The following is a 22,093-nucleotide window of genomic DNA, read 5'->3' on the forward strand; positions in this document are numbered from 1 at the left end:
CATTTTAACAGTGATAATGGATCAGATCTTGGATAATAAATAAATAAATAAAGGTTCTGTCTTTTTTACACCAGATCCGGTTTCTGATTTGAATTGGGGGGGTTTTAGGCTTGTTTTCTTTTCTAAATCCAAAATTACAAATGACAGGAAAATATCATCAGAAAGTGGTGTTTGTTTGAATCATCTCTTCTGAGCATTGGGAGCATCAGGGCCAGGCTACAAACACTTTGGCTGAAGTATGAGAACGTCGTCATAACACCAACGCACAAAAGACGCAATTTTAAAAACAACAAAAACGTCTTAAGACTATGAGAAGAAAAAAAGTTGTTTTAATGAGAAAAGTAGGTGAGTTTCTAGGATCTGACGTGAGCAGATTTTAAAAAATACACACAGTTGAACGATCATCTCAAACTTCTGCTACTGATATTTTGATGTGTTAAAACATTTATTATTTCTATTAACATCTGTTAAAACTTATACCAAAGTAAGCCTTCACAACATCCCCCCCGTTAAGATTTTTTTTTCTGAATTCAAAGTCCAAATAAATAGAAACTTTAAAACAACACTCATCAAAGAAGATAACATTGAACCATCCTAAGATGATCTTCAAAACCCAAAAATTCAATTAATAGGGAACCTGACTGGTCAGTACATTGTTGGAAATGAAAAAGAAAGCATCCAGTTTGTTTAGTTCACAGGGTTGAAATGTAGATTGAAGATTTACGTCTCATTTAAAGACACACTAACGGGGGAACACCAACTCACAGCCAGCTGTCTAGTTTTCTGATGACTTCCTCTGTCAGGTCGCATATTTAGATTTTTGTTCTCAGGCAGAGGAAATCAAAGAGTTCATCACAAAATAAGATCATGAGTTCTACAGGTTCTGTCGTAATCCATGCACATAAAGACACGGATTACTGCGAGACTCCAAAGACAGTTCTTTGTGTTTTATGCGACTTTTTGCCGTTCACTCTGGATGGAAAACGTGAGATGCGACCAGCTCTACCTGACTGCGGACCACGCCGGTGAAGTCGGCCTGCTGAGGCGGGTAGACGTGCAGCTCGGCCTCGTAGGCGCCCTCGCCCCTGTTCTCAGCCGTGACCATCAGGGTGAGGGCGTTGTCGTCGCCGATGTAGATCTTCTCCCGGTCGCTGCGGCCAATCAGAGGACACAGACGGTTACGACCTCTAACGACTGTTCAACGCCGTTATGACTGCTTTTGTTTAATCGACTTCGCTGCACCAACCTCTTCACCGACAGCTTGAGGTCGGGTTTGCAGATGTTGTCTTCGCCACAATCCAGCAGAATGTGAGCCTGGAGAAGAAGAGAGAACAGAAAATCAATTACTGTCAGAGGAACCAGCCCAAGTGGTTCAGGACCAACAGGAGCCACTAGAGGGAGATTCATGTTTTCTAAAGTGTTTTTTATTTACAATCAAGCCAACACAGTGGGCTTCGTTCCGAGTCTAACTCTGTGCCAACATGGTGCTGGTTTAACTTCTCTGCTTAAGTTACCGTAGCAACAGTGGCACGCGAGCCAAGATTGTAAAGTCAAAAGTCTCGCAAGTTGATCAAATTAAAAATGAAGAAAATAAAGAGAGAAGAAAAAACATTTTAATCAAATTTTAGGGGTTTTTGGAGAAAAAAAAAATTGTCTTTTTGTAGGACGAGGATTTTCCTACAAAAATCCTCTATTTTTCATGTTTCCTGTATTAAAAGCACAACAAAGTATTAAGAGCACACTAAGAAAATAAGATAAAATTATGAGATTTTTGTATGAGTAATACTGAATAAAATAAACTTGTATGAGAATAAACATTTAATTTCCTTTAGGGTATTAAAGTATTTTTGAACTGAATTGAATTTGAATAAAGTCATAAACTTACCAGAACAAAGTAAGAAAATTACGACAATAAAGTTGTTGTATTATGAGAATAAAGTCTTAATTTTACAACTTAGTTTCTTTCTTAATATGGCCCCAATATGCGATGGACTGAACCAGTTTACTATCAGTTGTAAGAACAGGGTCTGGGTCACTTTCTTTCAAAACGCTTCCCATATTTAGCAGTTTAATAAATTAAATGCCCCCCGGGCCACACTTTGGACTCCCCTGACCCAGTACTTCTATAGGAGAAGACCCGCCTCCCCGTCTGCAGGGAGTACCTGCTTGGTGACGTTGGTCGGTGCCCAGATGTTGACGATGGGCAGCAGTCCGGTCTGATCTGCAGCCAGCTGGTAGTCCAGACTGTACTCCATCGCCACGGAGATGGGAGTGATCTTATCCCGAAACTCACGGTCGTCCTGGATGAAAAGGAGAAGGAATCAGATGTGCAGCTTCAGGTTGACTGTTTTTCTGTTTAATTTTATGGAAATATTCAGTATTATATGTTTATTTTTAAACTCTTGCCTTTCCCAGCCTCTCTCTACACTTTCAGATGAGGTCAAGTGATGACCAATATGTGCAGAATACACTTACCAGGTTACAGCAAGTCAAATTCAAGACTTTTAAGACCTTTTTAACCCCACCTTGGATTAAAATTAAGACTGAAAAAACCTTAAGTATAGGGAATGGTTGGGAGATCCTGCTTTGTTACAATCAAGTAGCAATTGTGACATTTTTGGGGTCTGTTTGTGGCTCTGAGCAGCCACTCTGTGTTTTAGGCTCTCTACTGCCTTAAACGCCACATTGCCTAGCCTAAGCTTTTGTTGTTGTTGTTGCGCAGGATGTGTGCAGCCTTGTCTCAGTTGGCAAAACAAAAAAAAGTGAGCCAGTGCCGAAAATTAACCTTATCCAGCCAACTAGTAATAAATTAGCATTTACAGTAGATGGGCACAAAAAAAGCTAGCTAAGGTTACATTAGCAGCTAGATAGCAGTGAATATATCAGCACGCGACTCAAACTTTTGCCTGACAGAAAAGTACATATGTGAGATTAAATAATCCTGCCACAACAGAATTTAAGACCTGTGAGTAAAGCCTTTAAGACCAACCTACATTTTTGAAATGAATTTAAGACATTTTAAGGCCTTAAGTTTAGATACATGAATTTGTGACTTTTTAAGGATTTGTGGATACCCTGTAAACACAAATCACGTTGGAGAGGTGAATGGAGGTCTACAAGTTCATCCACGAGATGAGATTTGGTCACATTTTGGGAGAAACCAGGGCCCCCATTCCCTTCCTTTTTAAACAAACACAGCTTTGTTTTAAATAATCTGTAATCATTGCAGAGTAATTCAGTCTGAGTTAGCAGTAACGGATTGAACAGTTTTCTTGCCACACATAATCCTGCATCAATCTCCTCACGACTTGCTCTCTGAACTTATCTGACGTGTTTCTTGTTCTCTTGCTTCCCAGAACATCTGGATTTATATTGACGTTAAATCAAACGCAGGTGGCCTCCACAAACACTGGGTTGCACTGGATTTTATGAACAAAAAAGTGAGCAAAGTGGGCTAGAAACAAATGGGAACTATTCAAGTTTTTATTCTTTAAAAGACTATATAGTTTTCATTCCACTCTGTGTTTGTCTGTCCCATAAAACCAAAGCGGTGTGAGTAATAATTCAAGGCCCTTTTACATAGCTAAACATTGATGTAATCTGTAATGATAGCGCAATATCTCACTCACTATGTGTGCAAATAAGGCATCAGGCAGGCCTCTGAAGAGCTGCAGTAATAAATACACTTCTGTGGGAACAGAGAGGGAAAGAGAGGCTGTGAAGGAAAGAAGCCGACTGACGGCAGAAAGCTGGATCCACACATCAGGAAGACCTGAAAGTCCTCATGTAGGCCTGTCACTATGACACATTTTATATAAATTGTTCCAGAAGTTATCGTGATAAGCCATAATGTTGTTGTTCTGAAACCATTTCCATGATGTGCTATGGTAATATCAAAAACATTTTCAAAGATCAATAAATGTTCAATTCTAATGAACATTTAACACTGGAGCTGGATGACATTTTAAATAGACAAAACAAAAACAACAGAAACAATAAAATAAAATTAATTATGGAGTCTCTGTAAACAAAACTGTCCTTCAAAACTAAAAAAAACAGCTACTTGAATCTGGAGCACCAAACTGAAGACTTTAGTCATCCAGTTTTTGGTAGAAAGAGAGAAAAGAGAAAAACAACAAATTATGCAAATGGAAATTATTAACTTTGTTTTAATTTATCACACGATTAATTGATCTATTGATTATTGCGACAGGCCTAATTGTATGCGCTGAATCACTGCATAAACAATGTAAACATGCACAATTATTTAAAAAGAAAGGATCCCCAATCAAAACCACCTTTAAAGATTCACACAGGGCCACATTTTTAGGTTTACATACAAAACTTGAACGTGAAATCAGAATCTGTCTCAGAGGTCCACCAGAAACTGAAAGGAAGAGGATTAGGCCTGTTGTAAGCAATTGTTTTAGTAATAATCTATTGATTATTCTGCCAGTTAATTGAGTAATTAAATAAAAAATTTAATAAAATAAAATATTGGTAAATATGAATTCTGCCACAACAGCAGTACTAACATTGGATAGCAACATCGGCCCAGGCTTTCATATTTGCGCAGCCCTAACCGTTACTTTGTGTACTTTGCAGCAATGCAGCAGCTTTTGCTACATGTGGATGTTTGTTGTTTTGCGGTTCTGTTTCTTCTTCTCTCTTTTTGCAGGTGTAGAAGCAGACTACTGTCCTTTTTCTCCTCACACACAACAAACAAACATTTAGATCATGGTTGATTTTCTCTTTAAAACCTCATGTTTTGAAGCTGCAGGACGGTTCAATGTTACTGAAGTTATCCGCATTTTACAACCAAGCAGTTGTTCACGTTTTGATGAATGCATGTCCGAGAAAGGGAACCGAGTTGTCCTGATTCATCTACAACTTCCTCACCCTTAAATAGACTTCCTGCTCCTCGCAGGCCAGTCGTCTGTTGCTGTTCACCGTCATGTTCTTGGAGTACTGATAGGTTGCGCTGTGGAGGAAGAGGGCGCGTTTGGTCGCCTCCTTCTGCTTCAGGCGATCCAGCGTGAGGTCCACACGAAAACCTGCGACAGGAAGTAGAAAAGGGAACATTTTCCATCACACTATTCCTTCCATAGGAATAAAACAAGTGACAAGAGTTTTTACAGACTCTGGGGACAGTAGAGAGGAGCCCCCATCCCCTACGTGTTGCTACCAGCTGTCAGGCTGAAGAAAAGAAACTCAACAAAGCCAGAAACACACCAATGGATGGGAAACATTCGCTCATGTCAAAACTTACTCGGCAAATATGTTGCTCTTTGGCGTATTAACTTTTTTTTTATTTTTAGGAAAGTCAAAAGCTACCTCAAGCAAGAATAAAACTTTTTTCCATTAACCTTTTCCAAAGCCGTACTTAAAAACTTTCTTAAAAAGAACATTGATGGAAACATGGCTTAAAAATTTGGAAACCAAATTTTGACGATCTACACAGAACATTCTGTGTTAAAGTGTCTGAAGTGTGTTTGGTCTGGTGTAATAATGCAGTCGAAACTGAATTCCATGTTTTCACTAGCTGTAAGCAATACTCTCACATTGTAAAATAATACTAGGAACAACATGAAAAGCACGGCTTTCCCTTTTGAATTTGTGAAACACTTGACCCATCGTCTTACGTTATTGACTGTAACCACAAATGGCTGCAGCTGTTTCACTCACTCAGAGAGGATGGAGCTCCAAAGCCGCCGGCTGCCAGACAGTACTTCACTTTAAAACTGTGAAGCAAAACAAACTAACCTCAGTGAAAGTCAGACACTTTGACAGGAGTCGGCTCAGAATAAAGCTAAGGGTTTGCTTAAAATCATTAAAAATGGACGATTCATTCGAGGTGCGTTCGCTCACCATGACACCTGCGTGTTGGTTTGAGGGATGGTGCAGCTCTTCTCCTCTGGGTTGATGATCTGGGGGTTTATGTCCAACGTGGCGTTCACACTGATGACTGGACGAGCTCTGATGCACAGAAACACAAAGGAAGGTTGGCATTTATCGCATCGTTTATCGCGATAAATTTCTTTGTACGATAAGAATCCAGATTTATCCTGGTCACGATACATTACAGTCAATTATGTTCAAAACTGTCAGGATTGTTAGTTTTACCATTTGTCTCCACTGTCTGTTCAATAAAAGCATAAAGAAATATTAATTTATGTGAAAATATGACTAAATGCGCTTAAGGGAGCAGCTTATCTGTGATACAAATCACTTTTCATGTGACTTTTATCCTAAAGAAATATTTGACAAACTGGAATGTTTGCAGCATTTGTGTTTGTGGGACACACAACAATACAGTCACCTAAAACTTTAATAAGTCGTCACATCGCTATCACAATATTATCACAAAATATCACAATAAAACTAAAAGTCCAAACGTTTATAGGATGTCCACTACGTACGATTAAGACATAAAGTGATTGAATAGATTAACTTAGTTTGTGCTCTGAAAGTGTTTTGCCTGGATTAAGAAGCGTAAATGTGTTCCAACATGAAGCGTCATGTGACGCTCCTCTGTACTCGTAGCTTCTATAAAGCCAGTAGGAGTGAAGTGAATGAAAAACAGTAGCTCTTTGATATCAGAGGTGGCCTCGCTCATTAAACTTCTCCCTTTCAATCAGAGGCATCAGCAGGGGATCACACACACACACACACATATATATGTACCCCACACACACACACCAGAACATGAGATTTAGATGGGTTTACCTGTATAAAACAGCTTTGTCCGCTCCAAACGCTCCAACCACCAAATCTGTTGGACACAACCGCAGTTCAGTTTTACTCCCAGCAGAGTGTTAAAAAGCCTTAATGAGTCTGTTTGTAAAAAAGTTGGTGTGAGTAAAGTTTACCTGGATATCCATTCTGGTCTATGTCCGTACTTCCTGTCATGGAATAGCCGAAGCTAGCAGGCATGTAGCTGGACGCCCATTTACCCTGCAGGACCTGAGGGGGAGAGAAGACGGGAGGAATTAAGAGGCGTGTTTTGTGGATCTTGAATTTTTATACATTTGTTTAATTTTTTTTATTTTGTTCAATTAAAATAAATGTGACAACAACATTGGAAGGAGGTAAAAATGGAGATCCAAAACCAAACCTGGGTGTTAAGTCAGCTGATTTCAAACTGAACACTAAAACACGCCGGACCATTTCTGAGCATTTTCTGGAGCATTAGTGGTGAAAAAAAAGTTTTTAATCAATATTTAGGGCTTGAATATTTTTTCGTCTATGCTGTTAGCCAAGCGGTTCTCAACGTGGGCGGTACCGCCCCCCAGGGCGCGTTCAGAGGATGCCAGGGGGCGCTGGCGGACATTTTTACAAAAGGGGGGCGCTGGGATGCCTTTGGGGGGCGTTTGGTCGAAGGTAAACTTTACACCTTAAATGCACAACAATGCTAGTTTAGACTTTGAGCAACTTGGTAAAACTGTATTGTGTAACATTAAATCATGCTTGGCTGCAACTGTATCGATGGCAGCTCTTCTACTATTCAGTGTTTGTAGCTTCTGTTAACTTCTTCTCCGTTCTCCTTCTACTGGTAGCTTCACCGCATCAGTTCAGCATTACACTGGCTGATGACGTTGCTATGATTCACTTTGTCTGGTATTTATGTAGGCTACATATGTTTTGGCAGTTCTGTGATCATGTCATAGCAGCAACTTATATTAAAAAGTGCTTTATTTCCGTTTGAAAGCTGCCCGCTACCATGGAAGGACAACAAAAAATCGCTTTAATAAGCATGTAATTACTAAAATCACGATACCCTCACTTTGTATCCCTCTGAAAAATGAGCCCATTTAAATAAAAAAATAAAGAAATCCCTCCATGGGTGATGCCACGATAGAGATCATTCATTTTATACACCGGCGCTGTAAGTGGTCCGGTATGAAACGGAGGCGATAGAACAACACAGCACTTTAAAATTTCAATAATCAAATGCAGAAATTGTTTCCGTTGTTTTAAGAGGTTGTCAGTCTACCTTTTCCCCATGGATACGTTTCCCGACCGCCCTGCACCTTAGGGGCTTAAAAAAAAGACGTTCACATTGCGCAAAACTCTGAAACAGGAGAAGCGGGACATAAAACGGAGCAACGAACTAGATGTGAATTATGGCATAAAAACAGAGAATCCGACGCTGAACAGTGAAAAATCAACACATGATGTGAAACACATGATGATTAGGCGTCGCAGTAGGTGATGAGTGAAGATTACTGGTGGTCAATAAACTATAAAATAAATGTAGCAACAGGAAAGAAACTAAAGTGGACATAGCAATAAACCAAGAGAGGATAATACTAATCAATTCATTGTTAAGGCTCTTATTGTGAAGGTCCGTAGCTAATTTGATGTTACGACAGAAACGCGCTGATCAAACTGTGACGGCAGCAGGTCACCTTTGACCCTCGTTTCGTGTCGGGGCTCCTCATGCCGACGGTTGAAGTTTACCTGAGAGGCTGTGGAGTCGATCCCCGAGGCGTGGCCGTTGTGGATGTAGACCAGGCCGTTGTGGTCCGGGCCTCCGTAGGGGGCAGAGATGGCCACATCTGAGGAGGGAGACACCGGGGTCAGAGTCTGCTCAACACGAAGCGTCATGGAAACGGACGACTGCAGAGCCATTATTATGTTTACTGGATCGTTTCAGTGAGAATGGTCAGAGGAGTTTTCAGCTGTTTGAGGTGCAAAACCTGGTTTTAGGGTCCAAATTAAAATCAGTTTCTAGTTTTTTATTGAAATGTTCCTTGAACAATTACAATAAAATATTGTAGAGATGCAGGGTCTGTAAGTAATTAATCACATTTCAATCGAAAACCATATGTTGACGTAAATCCAATTCAAAAACAAATGTTTCTGCTAAATTACTAGATAAATATTCACATGTACTAAAGGACAAAATATTTGTTGTTTTTAATATGTTATTCAAATTAGTACAAAGTCTTGTTACACTCATTTAGCTTTTCCAGTGTTTCCCCCTTCATTCATGGAACGTCTTTGAAAAGTTACTTCAAAACGTAGCATTGGGGTCGTCTGTGCTAACTGCTACAAGTCAAGCATTGAGATGCTAGTTTAGGCTTGAATAGCTTCACTGACAGGCTAACTCCGTTAGCACAGCACAGGTCTTTTCCAGGGTCCAATCAGATTGATTTTTAAAGGAGAAACGACACCACAGCGAGCCGATAGAAGCGGCTTCGTCGTCCATCATTGTTTGTGGACGTCGCTTGCAGAAGTACCAGAAACATTCGAACACAAATGTTCCAGCCGGAACATTTGTGTGTTACAAAAATAAAACTAAAAAATCTGATTAAAATGTCCACGGATGAAAATCTAGTTTTCCAGATGAATTTTCTCCATACGCTTTCAGTAAAATCTGGTTTTAGTGAAGCAACAGAAATGATGCCTCAGGGTCTGACCTTTGTACCCGTCCCTGTCCAGGTCCCCCAGCGCTGCGATGGCCGAGCCGTATCTGGCGTAAACCTCAGTTCCGGTCAGCAGCTGCGGCGGCTGAAAGGAGAAGCCGCCTCGGCTCAGGTAAACGGACACCTGGAGGACACGCAGCCGTTAAGACAAAAGTAGATGCATCTCTATGTGTGTTCCTCGAAAAGGACAACTGAAATGTTGGACACATTTTCAATTATAAATTTAAAAGAAAGAAATCTTAAACCACAAACCAAATTATTAAAAGGGAATCAGGTTAAATTGTGAACTAAGGCATAAAAGCAGATGAGACTAAATGGGTTCTGTTTTTTTCTGTTTTTGGGTTTTTTTTTTTGGAAAGTCTGGACATAAATATTCTTTCAGCCTTTAATAGACCAATGATGACCAGGGATGAAACACAAATGTTCAGCATGATCCAAGTGTTTTTATTCAAAACGGATAAGCAGAAATTAATCCAAATACTTCAAAGCAACATGTTGATTCTTTGGGGAGCCTCTTAAATGAACTCCTTCATCAAAATACCAAAAATACGTGTGAATTAGACTGTAGGGAGAACAAATTAACCAAGAGTCAGCTGAAGGTTCTCACAGTCTGACAAACCTTGGGTTAAAAAAAAAGTTTTATAGTTTATATAGTATTTAGACAAAACCTTTAAACAAAATCTATAATAGAATTTAATTATTTCTGAATAAATGAATACATTTAATTTAAATGATAGATTATTCCCATTGCCATTTTATTATTCCAGTTGTCGTATTTCAAAAGAAAACATGTTTTAACGTCGGGTTTATCAGTTAATAGCTTAAGAGCATTTTATGCAGAATATGACAAAAACAATTCAATCTGGACATATTCAGAGAATGACCTCGACTGAAATATGTAGCAAAACAGTTTTAGAGGTGAACCGTCACATGTGAAATGTTTTTACTCATCTGTGTCGTCATGACAGCGCAAGTATTCAGGGTTTTTTTTAAAATCTTTTTGTTTACTTCTTATTTTCTACTGGTGTGGAAAAAACATCTGGTGTGTTGACAGAGATTCATCTTGATCTCCAGCTGCTCTGCTACGTGTGCACATTCAGTGAATGGTGTGTGTGTGTAGGTGTGTATGTGCGTGTAGGTGTGTATGTGTTTCCTACCTGTCCCACCTCCCTCAGTTTCCCATCCGTGCCTCGGTCCATGAAGAGCGGAGCTCCGATCAACACGTCCACAAACCTGAAACCCAGACGACATGAAAATAAGAACCGACCGTCTCATCTGATCCTCACCTCACTGTAAAACTCACTGAAATAAAACATCCTTAGAACACGACACTCTCTAAAGGTTTATTAGCGCTCTTTAGCTAGGAGTACGGGTTGCAAATCAGCAATGGCAGACAAGATAAACGTGTCCTCTCTCTCCCAGCTTTGTTTGTTACTCATGTTCTGCGATTGCTCTGATTAGGGGAGAATCAAGAGACTCTCCTCCATCGGACACGAACTGCGTTTCCGTAAACCACAGAATTGAGAAAATTGAAATTACAAAAATAAATTTGCTTAATAGAAACACAGCAATTTAGAGGAAACTTACGTTTTTCAAGGTTTTTGCACTAGTATAAGGTGGTTTTGTTTTAGCCGCATAGAAGTATTTTGCTAAACTGGAACAGAAAGACTTTTTTCGCCTCATGAGTGATGTGATCAACAACCGGATGTTACTACTGGTAGAAACGACAAAGACAACAACAGGAAGTAGTCGTCTTCCTGTCTAAGACAACTATGGTGTGTCACAGTTCAGAAAAGGTTATGTCATTCCAAAGTGTTGAATCCTCTGTAAAATCACCGGCTGCAGTCCACCGCATACACATCCGCTCTCACGTAACAGCGGCTTGTCGCTCCGGTGCCTGAATACGTAAACAAAAACTTCAGCCACGGCTGGGATATGAATATAATTTCACCTGACCGTTTACATCCGCCGTCACCATAATTTTTAATGACTTATCGCGTGAACAAGCTTATTCACGTGTGATTTTAATTTTATTTAATATCTAACGAAAGCATCGCAATTGTGAAATTGTGTTTCTGACATTAGAATATAGACAAAGATTTGAGCACATTTGTAATGCAGCTAATGTCACGTTTTAATATTTTTCAGAAAACCAAAAGCAACCAGTTGTTTTTACCCGTGGAGTAAAGGTTAACTTAACATGTCACGACATTTCATACATCTAGGTGAGTACCAGATGTATGGACATCAGCATACATCTGCTTTACATGGTGGCATTTCAGCTTGATATTCCATCTCTGAAGAGCATCTAAAAGACGTGTCTGATCACAAAGGAAACAGGAAGTCATTGGTGTAGAAGTGTTTGCCACAGGTGTCAATAAATGTGGTGGGTTGCTCTTTTCAGATGTAGCGCAGCTCATTTCTGAGTAAACGAATCAATTCTTGTCACAGCTTCTAAGTAAGCAGAGCCATAAACACTTCAAATGTGACCTCTGCGTTTAATGATGTCACCTGAACGCCGAGCGTGCGCCTGGTTCCACTTAAACACCGCCAAGGCAGGAGGTGGCGTGGGGTTTACACGTGTGCTTCATTAAGCCTTACAATGGATTTTAGAACCGCAGCCAGGAAATGTCAGCTGTTAAGAGGACAAGGCAGGAAAAACCACACCTACCCATCGCTGTTAACATCAGAGGCAGCCACTGAGTATCCAAAGTAGGCAGCCATCTGCACGAGAGAGAGAGAAGAGGAGGTAGGAAAGGTGACCTGGAAACTGGGAAAAAGGTTGGAGAGCTCTCTACGAGAGCATGAGCGGCGATAAAGAACAGAAGTCAACGAGACGCAGACGTAAACAAGATGCTCAGAGAGAGACGACACGACAAAGGTCGTTGGGTTATTTAGGAACAAGAAGAGGAAGTCTGTTATTAGCCCTGCTGATGATGACGATCTCCTCTTCCCGTCCTTTCAACCCGCTCCCCTCCGCCGCCAGCATGTAGAGTTCATTCAGCGTCAACACGACCCAGAACGACCAGAGGGGTTTTAAGCAAATTGATTATTTCCCACATTTTAGGTGCTGGAGGCACATGAAGTATGAGGCTGTAACAGGAGAGCATCAGAAACTTAGAAATAAACAATAAATCAGTTAATTGCATGATGAATTAAAACGAGCAAGAGTTATTTTTCTTTTCCGTCTCTTTTTCTACTAAAACCTTGGAAAAAAAAACTCATCAATCTGGTGCTTTGGTCTCAACTATACCTTTTTTTGACCCCATAATTCATCTTATTTGTCGTTTTTGTCTTTTGATATTTAAAATGTCTTCCTGTTCTGGTGTTAAATGTTAATTAGAATTTAAAGTTTATGGATTCTTGAATGTGTTCTTGCATTTTTATGCAATTACCATCATATCACTTGAAGATGGTCTCAAAACAACAACATAAATTATCGTAATAACTTCTGGAACAGTTTATCAGCCTATAAAATCCGTTTCTGCGACAGGTCTGCACACGGAGTTTATGTAGGTTGTAAAATCAGCTGCCTGACTGTTAAGAGGAGACGTTTCTCCATCATGTGGACAGAAAGAAATACAGTTAGTCTGTCAGCGGAGCAGCAGAGCTTCTCCTCCTCAGCAGCCACGTAACAATACGGCCGTTTCTGCTGACATTATCCAACGGTTCACCACAAACTGAATACAGGTTGAAAGTTTATCTAGATGCCACAGAACTATTTTAATTCGACACCCTTCCCTGCCTCTTGCCCGTGCGGCCATAACTCATTTGCAGAGAAGCTGATCTTAACAGCATTAAACATGTAATTTCATTCATTCTGTCGGACAATTATGTGCCAAAACGAAATGACTGTTTCTTCTGCGCCGCATTTAGGTTAATTACTGTTGGTTCGCAGAGCAGCGACTTTATGAGAGGAGACGGTTTGTTTTCCACACTCGTTCTAGACGGTGCTGAGCCAGAAACATCATGGGAAATGACACATCCACGCAGCCAGAACTTGCCGCCTGCGTTTGTGACATTTACCGAAGCTTACCTGCGAGCCGGTGAAGTTAATCATGGACTCCATGTTGGCTCCATTGAAGATGTTCACCTGAAGCAGCAACGCAGAGCATGACAAGAATCACACCGGGCGCATCGAGATCGGATCAATTAGTCTGCTAACTGAACCTTTTTAAAATGACAGTAACATTTAATGTAATACATATTTAAATGAGTTTAAAGCTGCAGTTTGTGGCTTTTATTAAAATGTATGTTTTTTCACACATTTGCTACGAGACAGATAATCTGTGAAAAGATCGATCTCCTCCATCTCTTCCCTGAGATGCTATGGCCGTCTGAAGAAATGCACCAAAAACAACCTGAGGCTATGCTAGCTAGCCTTAGCAGTCATGACAGGCTATGCTAGCTGAAGCGGAGAGCAAGAGAGGAAGTGAAAATAGCACCACACACGACCCGCCTCCTGGCTCTGATTGGTTGTTTCTAGTCAGCACCGGGAGAAGATGGAGGACCTCGACCTTTTCACAGATTATCTGTGTCATACCAAACAACATGGTGATAGTTTCAATTAATATGTAAGAAAAGAAAAAGGTAAAAAAAGCTACGTACTGCAGCTTTAAGAGCAATTTAAAATACCAAAAAACACTTCTCGTTTCTTTCAAGAAGACGAGACACATTGTGCAATCAGAAGTAGAAACAGGAACTGGGAAATGGCAGTGATGGTATTTGAGGATGTAGCATAGCATAAAAACAAGTCGTTGTTAAATCGCTATGCAATTTATCTAGAATTCAGAAAAAAGTTAGTGTCTGACATCACAGATAGACGACAGAAGCTTAAATACAACAAGTGACACTTACATAACCCAGAGCCTTGTCCCCCCTCGGTACTCCAGTCACATAATCTGTTGAGGACAGAAAAGAGAACAGATGAGATCCAAGTGGAGAATCCAGAGACATTTGTTGTTTTTAAGAGTCTCTGTTTATTACTCACATTCTACATCGAATTGACTTCCATTTCAAACAACTAGCAAACTTATCCCAGTTTCAGCTCTTCATGTCTTTTTGTAAACAGTTTTCAGTTCATTGAGTTTTATGAGGAGGGAAAAAACCTAAATAAACAGATGCATCCTCAAAAAAGTGTTGGTACTGTTGGAGTCAGCGCGGACATACCTTCCTTCCCATCCTCGTTGAAATCCCCGACCGTCACAGAGTATCCTGTTCGACAGAGAGACATGAAATCGCTCAGGAAAGATCCAGATCCTGTGATCTTCTAGGTTTCAAGTCATGGTGTTTACAGTAATGTGGCAGAAATTACAAAAGAAATCACTTCAAAACCCTCAGTAAATACCTCAAAGTATTCAGCCACCATTTTTCTAGGCCTCCAGAAAAGTCAAGTTTTCCTACATCAAGCTTGCTAATCCACATATTTAAGGGCCTTGTCTTGTGTTCTGGTACAAGCGGTCATGTTGGAACGAGGGCTGTTGTAAACGATTATTTTAGTAATCGAGTAATCTATAGATTTTTCTTACGATTAATTGAGTAATCGGATAAAAACAATTATGAAATAAAATATTGGTAAATCTTCCATAACACCAGTGTTACTATCGGATATCAACATCAGTCTATTTTTTCCACATTTGAGCTTCCCTACCAGTTATTTTTTTGTAGACCGGGGGAGCAATACAGGATATTTACGGCTCCTCCGTTCAGAAACTCATCTACCCGCCATGTTCCGCCTCCCGTTTGTTCAGACCGGGACGATATAAGTTTATTGTGCGGTTCGTCCGTAAAGCTGCTCTTACCCTGTAAGCATCCACCCTCAGCTGCTGCCGTGTTCAGTCTCTCCGCTCACCTGTATAAATCCTCCTCAGCTTCTTCCCGCCGTTCAACCAGCAGCTCCGGAGCAGAAAGGCTGCCGAACTCCCGGCATCGCGCCGGTCATTTTAAGGATGTTTATTGGTCCCACAAAAACGATGAAAACCCGGAATTATCACCAATCAGTAAAATTCCCGCGGGGCGAACTTGAAGATTGGACGTTATGCCGCTAACACGTAGCTTCCGTCAACAACTCAGAGGCGGAAGTCAGAGCCTCGCGCAACGCAAATAATGTTCCGGCTGAAACACGGTGCGCTAAATGATAAAACATAAATTAACGAAGCTTCGAGGCAGGTCAATTTTCCTCGAGGAATTTTAATAATCGAGGTACTCGAATCCCTCGAGGAATCGTTTCAGCCCTAGTTGGAACAGCAAGCGGCTGAGTTCCAAACTGTTCCCACAAAGATGGAGGTAGGAAGTTGTTCATAAAAGTTGTGGTGTGCTGAACCATTAGGAGTTATTTTCACTGGAACCAATGAGCCGAGACCTCCGACCAAACTATACACTTCATAGATACAAGCAAGAAAATGCTGTTACCCTGGAAACGGTCAAACCCAGACGCATCTGCTGGATCGATTGATTATTGCGGCGATTTATCGATTAATCGAATAAAAAACTCGACACGTTTTGCATATTTTTCATTTAGCCATTTAAGTCTTTTTTCTACACAATATTAGAAATGAATTAAGTAATGCAAATAAAAAAATACTTTGGTTGTTAAATAGTAAAATAAACATTTTACTGCCTAAAATGCAGTAACACAGCATTCCTTTAGCACAAGTTTGATCATCTGTAGCAAAGGATGGATCTACAGCTAAAAAAACATACTTCCAACATCAGCATGTGAAAAGCTTGACTTACCTAGATTTAGCCTCAAGCAGTGGTCTGTTAATTATTTTTTAGATTAAATGATTAAGAATTATGGGTAGCAAAAGTCGCTTAATAAGAAATTGATTTTACAAAATTTGAATTGGGAGCCAACAGCCTGAAGGCAAAAAACATTTATGGAGAATGTTTGTTTTATTATCATTTTAAAGGCAATAGATTTGTACAGTTTTGGCTTAATTACTGCTCTGAGTTTTGCTAAAGGTGTGCTTTACAGCACTGCATCTGAAACCTTGCATTGCACTTGGTGATGTAAGACTTGGATTGAAGCGGATCGCCATGGAAACCCACTCTTTATGCAACTGCCCTTGAGCCAATCACAACTCCTCTGCAAGATACCTGCTTGATTTTAAACACCTGCGGCCGTAGTAGTGATTGGAACACCTGAATCTGATAATTGAGCGAAAACCTTTGGCAGCATGGAGCGTCTTAATCAGGCGTGTGTGTGTGTGTGTGTGTGTGTGTGTGTGTGTGTGAGTGAATACCGAGGTAGCTATCGTCATACTGGGCACCGGCTGATTTGGTGAAACGCGTGTTCCCGTACTGCGTGACATAGTCGTTGTTTAAGCGTTTCAAAATCTCGTCGACGTCGTCTGAAATCAACTGGCCTGAGGAGAGAAGAAGAGAACGATGAGGAACAAATCGAGACTCAGGATCCCGCAATCTGAAAAGTACAAAACTGGAAAAGAAAATCTAAACCATAAAGTTAGGAAGGAGAAATGTACAGAGAGAGAAATAAGAGAGAAACAAGTGAATGTTTTTTCTTTCCTCATTTTAAAGAGTACTTTGGGTGTAGAAAAAAAACCAACATTATTAAAGCAGCCACAAGGACAAGATGCTAATAGCCGTCTAATCAGAAACAGAGCTGTGTGTGTGTGTGTGTGTGTGTGTGTGTGTGTGTGTGTGTGTGTGTGTGTGTGTTGACTCAACAGGAAACAATAATTAGGAGAACACAGCCAAGGAGGAGCCGCTCCACGCAGCCAGAAAACATGCAAGCTCCTGAGTCAGCGTTCAGGATGCAGCCGCCATCACGCCCTCTGAGGTCAGACCGGCTGACGGGGATTACAACCATCCGCCGCCGTGGACACATCGTCTGCCACTCGGCCCACCTGAACCTCACCTCCTCATTAAACTCTTAAGGCGGCGATGACGCAAGCCGCTGTCCAGTGTGAGACGAGGCACAGAGTCAGATTTATACTCAACTGCTCACATCCAGAACAGCTTTCTGGGCTCGATACCGAGTGAGTGCGTCTGTAAAACACGTGGATCAACGTTGGAAAAAAGAGTTTCTGACTCAACAATGCAGCTCAGCTCCACTGTGGGATTTTGTTTCAGCCGTAAGACAGGTGGACAAATCTTTACTCTCTTGCTTAAGGAAACGTGGGAGTTTATTCATCCAGTCTATCAGCTCTCTGTGGATCTCTGACATATTTGAGACGGTCTGCTTCAGCTAGACGTGACACTATTTATTTAAAAAAAGGATTAAAACGTTCGAGGCCTGGGAGCAGCTTAGTGTCATTTAAAGGCAGGAAACAGATGGGAGCAGAGAGGGCGGCTCAGCTCTGTCCAAATATAATAAGATCCACCTGCCAGCAACTGTAAATCATTACATGCACAAATGAAACAAAAAGTAGAAGGAAAATATAAAACAGATACTATTTATGTTAACATTCTGTTGTGATGGGTGCATCTTTTGGGACTGAATGCTTTTGTTGTCATTAATTACTGCTTTGTATCTCTTACATGTCTTGGCCAAAACACTCTGATAATAGAGACTAAAGCTCAGACTTATTCTGACTATATCAAGGTCTAATGTGTATCAGAATAACCATCCAGAGGAAACCTTGAGAGCACAAACAAGAAATCCTGGAGGTGATGTCTGCACCCAGATACAAAAAAAAAAGACAGAATAAGAATGAAAGTAATGTATCCAGCTCTGAACCCTGAACACTCACCCTGCCAGTAGAAGCTGCCCGGTCCTCCCACCACAACTCTGTTACTTTTCTGAAGCCACAAACAGAAAAAAAAAAATAAATTCAGTATTACTTTCACTTTACTTTTTAGCTTCATAAACATCAGGACATGTTTATACTCCTGTGATGGAGGGAGAATCAAAGACCTCCTGTTTTCAAAGGATAAAATAAAAACAAACATGTATTGCAGGAATAAAATAGTCTTTATTTTGACTTTTCAAACAAGAACTATTGTTGACGCTGATGCTGCCTACAAAACATATATTAGTGTAAACAAAGATTTTTAACACCATGAACAGCAGAAAAATCATAATAATAAAATGGTTGTTTTGAACCCCAGTCTTTTTGCTGAGGCTTTTCTGTTATTTTTTTCATAATTAAGATTACATAATCCAAAATGTTCCTCAATGTAATTGAACATGCCATTTCATTTCACCTTTAGCACGAATTTATATCTATTTGATGCATTTATTTCTAATTGTATTGACTATACTTTGTTTTGTTGTTCAAATTAAATGCAAAATTGTGTTAATTTCTATAATAATAATAATATTGCTAGAGATCTCAGTTCGAACACATAATGATCGATTTACAGTAAATAAAAAGACCTAGAAATCCAGACATGTTTACTTAAGAGTTTTATGATTTTCTCCAATTAGTCATTAAACTCTAGCAGCACTGCAGCAGGCAGCAGAAATCAAAAGTGGAACTGAGCGGCTCCAGGATATAAGCACCATGAGTGATGATCTGACTTCACACACACTACACAAGCTCAGTACATTTACAGTTTACTGCATGAATCAGCCTCACAGGTCGATGTCGCATAATAAAAACTGTTTAAAACTAACTCCATAAATATTTAAATGATGATCTGTTTGGGTTTGTGCTGCCTGCCTACCTTAACAAAGTCTGCGCTGAAGCCAGCCTGGCAGAAACCCTGTCCTTCTGGAGTGTGGGAATCTGGAAAAAAAAAAAAAAAGTAAAACAGTGGAAACACCAAAGCCCAATCTCACATTTATAAAAGCCGGGACCGGAAGGCCTCCCAAGTAATGCTCTGTTGTTATTTTTAGCTTGAGCTGGAAGATTTGCCGTTAAGTTCTGGGAGAAATATAATTTCCTGCCTAAGCTAAATGATGACCTCGAATCGAGCATCCAATAACAATGAGGAACGTACTGGATCTGCAGGGGGAGTATTCCACCACCGTGTTTCCTTTCTTCAGGTAACATGTTCCCACAGGCTCCCTCTCGCTGAAGCCGAAGGTGGACCACTGGTAGAGGGGAGCGCAGGCCTGAAACACAACGGACACGTTCTGAGTGCAGAACCCAGACTCGGAGCAAACCGTCACTAGCCGAGGGAGCGCCGCCGGTTGCTGTGTTCTGGTCAATCACAGAGCAGCAAACTTTAAAAAGTAGCCTGACCTGCCGATTCAGATTTTGGCCAATACCAACTTTGTAAATCTCAGAAGTAGCCAACCAATGGTTCTACCGGGAAGAACAATTTGAACAAAGTGAAACCTGGGGATGTAGGTATTATTAATTTACTGCAGCGAGCCACAGCAAAGGAAAGAATAACGTAGAAAAACCATCAAAAATGGCTCAAAACCACTCGTATTCTTTCTTTTCCTCGTCCTCTGTGCTGCCTACGCTACACACAGACCCGTTCCCAAAGCAACTGACTCACAACATCTCTGAGGACAGACCATTCAATCTGGTGAAGAAATATGTTTTCAGGCTTAATGTGTATTTAACAATTATTGAAAGTGATCATCTCAACACAGCGGTGGCTGATTAGCCGATTTAAACACCTGCTCTACTGATGGTCCGTCAGAGTTGGTGTGTGGATTTCATTTTTCTTCTTTTTTTTAACTGATCTGAAACACACCAAATTCCACAGCACATCTATAGTTTAAGATGATCAAAGTCAAGTTAGCCAAGTTAGCATAGCCAGCCAACTTTTCTTTTTTTTAAATTAGCACCTTTCTTGACCTGTGAAATGTGATACCCTTGCACTTTGCTACCTAGTTGTTGTAGTATTAACAATTAGTCCTTTTATCCTTTATACATCACGCGTGTCGTCAAATTGACAACAGTGGGGTGACTATTGTTGACCGTGTATGTGAAGACGTAACTATGTAAACGGGTCCGTCTGTCAGCCCTTTCTTGTGGTAGAGTGAAAGGGATCAGCGGCTGGTTTTCTGACCTTTGTGAAGGTGGATAAGATCAGTTTCACATGCAACTATTGGCCAGTCTCCCAAAATTGAGGAAATCGGGAATGATTAATCGGTGCACCCCTAAGCACTAGGCAAGATAACGATGAAACATGTGAAAATAGAAGAAACAACATAATGTTGCAGATTTCTGAGCTGTTATATGAAATGGATTTAGGTTTCAGATTCTCTTTTTCACAATAAAACCATTTTATTAGTTGACTAATAAAATACATAATTAATAAATACTAATAAAATAAAAAAACATTTTATTAGTTGGCTCCAAGTCAACTTCAGTCAACTGAAAACACCTTAGATTGTTTTTCTTTTAAAACAAGAACAGTTCGCTTTAACTACTGTAATATTCAGAATCTTTCCAGGTGGAAGAAGGCCTCCCAGTGTTTTGGGATTTTTGGTGTCACAGCAGCATAAAGCAATGGGAAGATGAGGTGAATGTGTTTAATCTATAGTCTTATGTGTTTACCATTTCATCTCCAGTCCAATGTGTTGCCCAGGTGTGAACCACGGGGTTTATATTCCCTCACCTCCTACACGTTGTACGTCTTCATGGAAAAGGTGTTCTGCTTATTTCTACTGCTGCACAACCCCGTCCTTTGTTTTGTTCAGGTTCAAGAGGAGGTGGGGGTTTCAATGCTTCCAGTTCCCCTGACCCACCCACAACCTGGACTTTTGTATTTCTGTAACCATCTTTTGATACACAACACCCCTCAGCCAAAACAAACTAATAAGTAATAAAACTATGAGGACTTTTACATCTATTTCTCATTACTTTATGGGCAATTTTCCCCAACTTTGACATTTTTGGCCCAGCGCCCAATCCAGAGGATTTCTCGAGAGAATGCACATCTGTCCTATCAATGTTATAAATCTTGCGCTCATTGCATTGGCATTAATGTTCCTCACATTTTAATCCTCAACGTAAAGTGGCCACAAAATGGAAACGACTGAATGCCAGGCAACACTTAATATCTCCAGTTTGAGCAGTCTGTGCTCCGCAGTAGCTGTGTTTTCATTGGCCATATAATTCAGCAATCTGACATTGCGAAAATACATTTTCATAAAAGACTTGTTTTTCAATAAAAAGTTTTAGCGCAAGGATGAAGTGCTTTTTTGGCCGTATCAAAATGGGTTCATTTCGCAAAACTGCAATGGAAACACTTTTTTTGCGTCACACAATCAACAACCGCTGGCAAAAATCACAAACAAACTACGAACAAACTTTACTTGTGATTTAAATTGACCTTCTTATTTGATGGAGGGACAGAGATTACAAAACTGTTTGGGTTTTTTTGAGAAAGTTTTTGTAACATTTGTAATTTGAACACAGCTAGTGAGAACTGAACCCAAATGTGTGTGTTTAAGATCTTACCAGGATGTGTTCTCCATCAGAACGCACTGAGGCACCAAACCACTGCTTGGACTTAAACTCGATCTGATTGCCATCTTTAAATCGGTCATCTATGAAAAAAACAACAACACAAGAAATGATTGTTAAATTAGATTACAGAAAATAATGTTCTTTCACAGAATCAGCTGGTAAGCGGTATCTGACTGTAGTCTAAACATCAAAAATACGCTCATTTCTCCCATCAGTGAATGCACCGTAACCAAGAAGTAGTGTGTCAGTTCTTACTGGACAATGAAGACCTAACGTCCATCATTTCCTGTGGCAGCGAGTTGGAAAAAGTAAACAGAAAGGAAAAAT

The 22,093-nt window shown here is 40.2% G+C and overlaps 1 protein-coding gene across 1 annotated transcript in view; it reads right to left on the minus strand.

Moving 5' to 3' along the window:
• itgav (integrin, alpha V) overlaps window positions 1-22,093 on the minus strand; it is a 44,327-nt gene that overhangs the window by 10,338 nt on the left and 11,896 nt on the right. Inside the window, exons 3-22 of the mRNA XM_008402283.3 lie at window positions 21,758-21,846; window positions 19,335-19,449; window positions 19,059-19,120; window positions 18,143-18,191; window positions 16,673-16,795; window positions 14,598-14,642; window positions 14,286-14,329; window positions 13,465-13,521; window positions 12,100-12,152; window positions 10,586-10,661; window positions 9,423-9,552; window positions 8,461-8,558; window positions 6,870-6,963; window positions 6,727-6,772; window positions 5,869-5,976; window positions 5,686-5,741; window positions 4,900-5,054; window positions 2,163-2,300; window positions 1,247-1,314; window positions 1,007-1,151 (exon numbers count right to left, since the gene is read on the minus strand). Coding sequence (XP_008400505.1) covers window positions 1,007-1,151; window positions 1,247-1,314; window positions 2,163-2,300; window positions 4,900-5,054; window positions 5,686-5,741; window positions 5,869-5,976; window positions 6,727-6,772; window positions 6,870-6,963; window positions 8,461-8,558; window positions 9,423-9,552; window positions 10,586-10,661; window positions 12,100-12,152; window positions 13,465-13,521; window positions 14,286-14,329; window positions 14,598-14,642; window positions 16,673-16,795; window positions 18,143-18,191; window positions 19,059-19,120; window positions 19,335-19,449; window positions 21,758-21,846 — 1,751 coding nt within the window. The remainder of the gene's footprint in view (window positions 1-1,006; window positions 1,152-1,246; window positions 1,315-2,162; window positions 2,301-4,899; window positions 5,055-5,685; window positions 5,742-5,868; window positions 5,977-6,726; window positions 6,773-6,869; window positions 6,964-8,460; window positions 8,559-9,422; window positions 9,553-10,585; window positions 10,662-12,099; window positions 12,153-13,464; window positions 13,522-14,285; window positions 14,330-14,597; window positions 14,643-16,672; window positions 16,796-18,142; window positions 18,192-19,058; window positions 19,121-19,334; window positions 19,450-21,757; window positions 21,847-22,093) is intronic.

Source organism: Poecilia reticulata, chromosome 2, assembly GCF_904066995.2.
Source record: "Poecilia reticulata chromosome 2, P_reticulata-male-v2, whole genome shotgun sequence".
Classification (NCBI taxonomy): domain Eukaryota; kingdom Metazoa; phylum Chordata; class Actinopteri; order Cyprinodontiformes; family Poeciliidae; genus Poecilia; species Poecilia reticulata.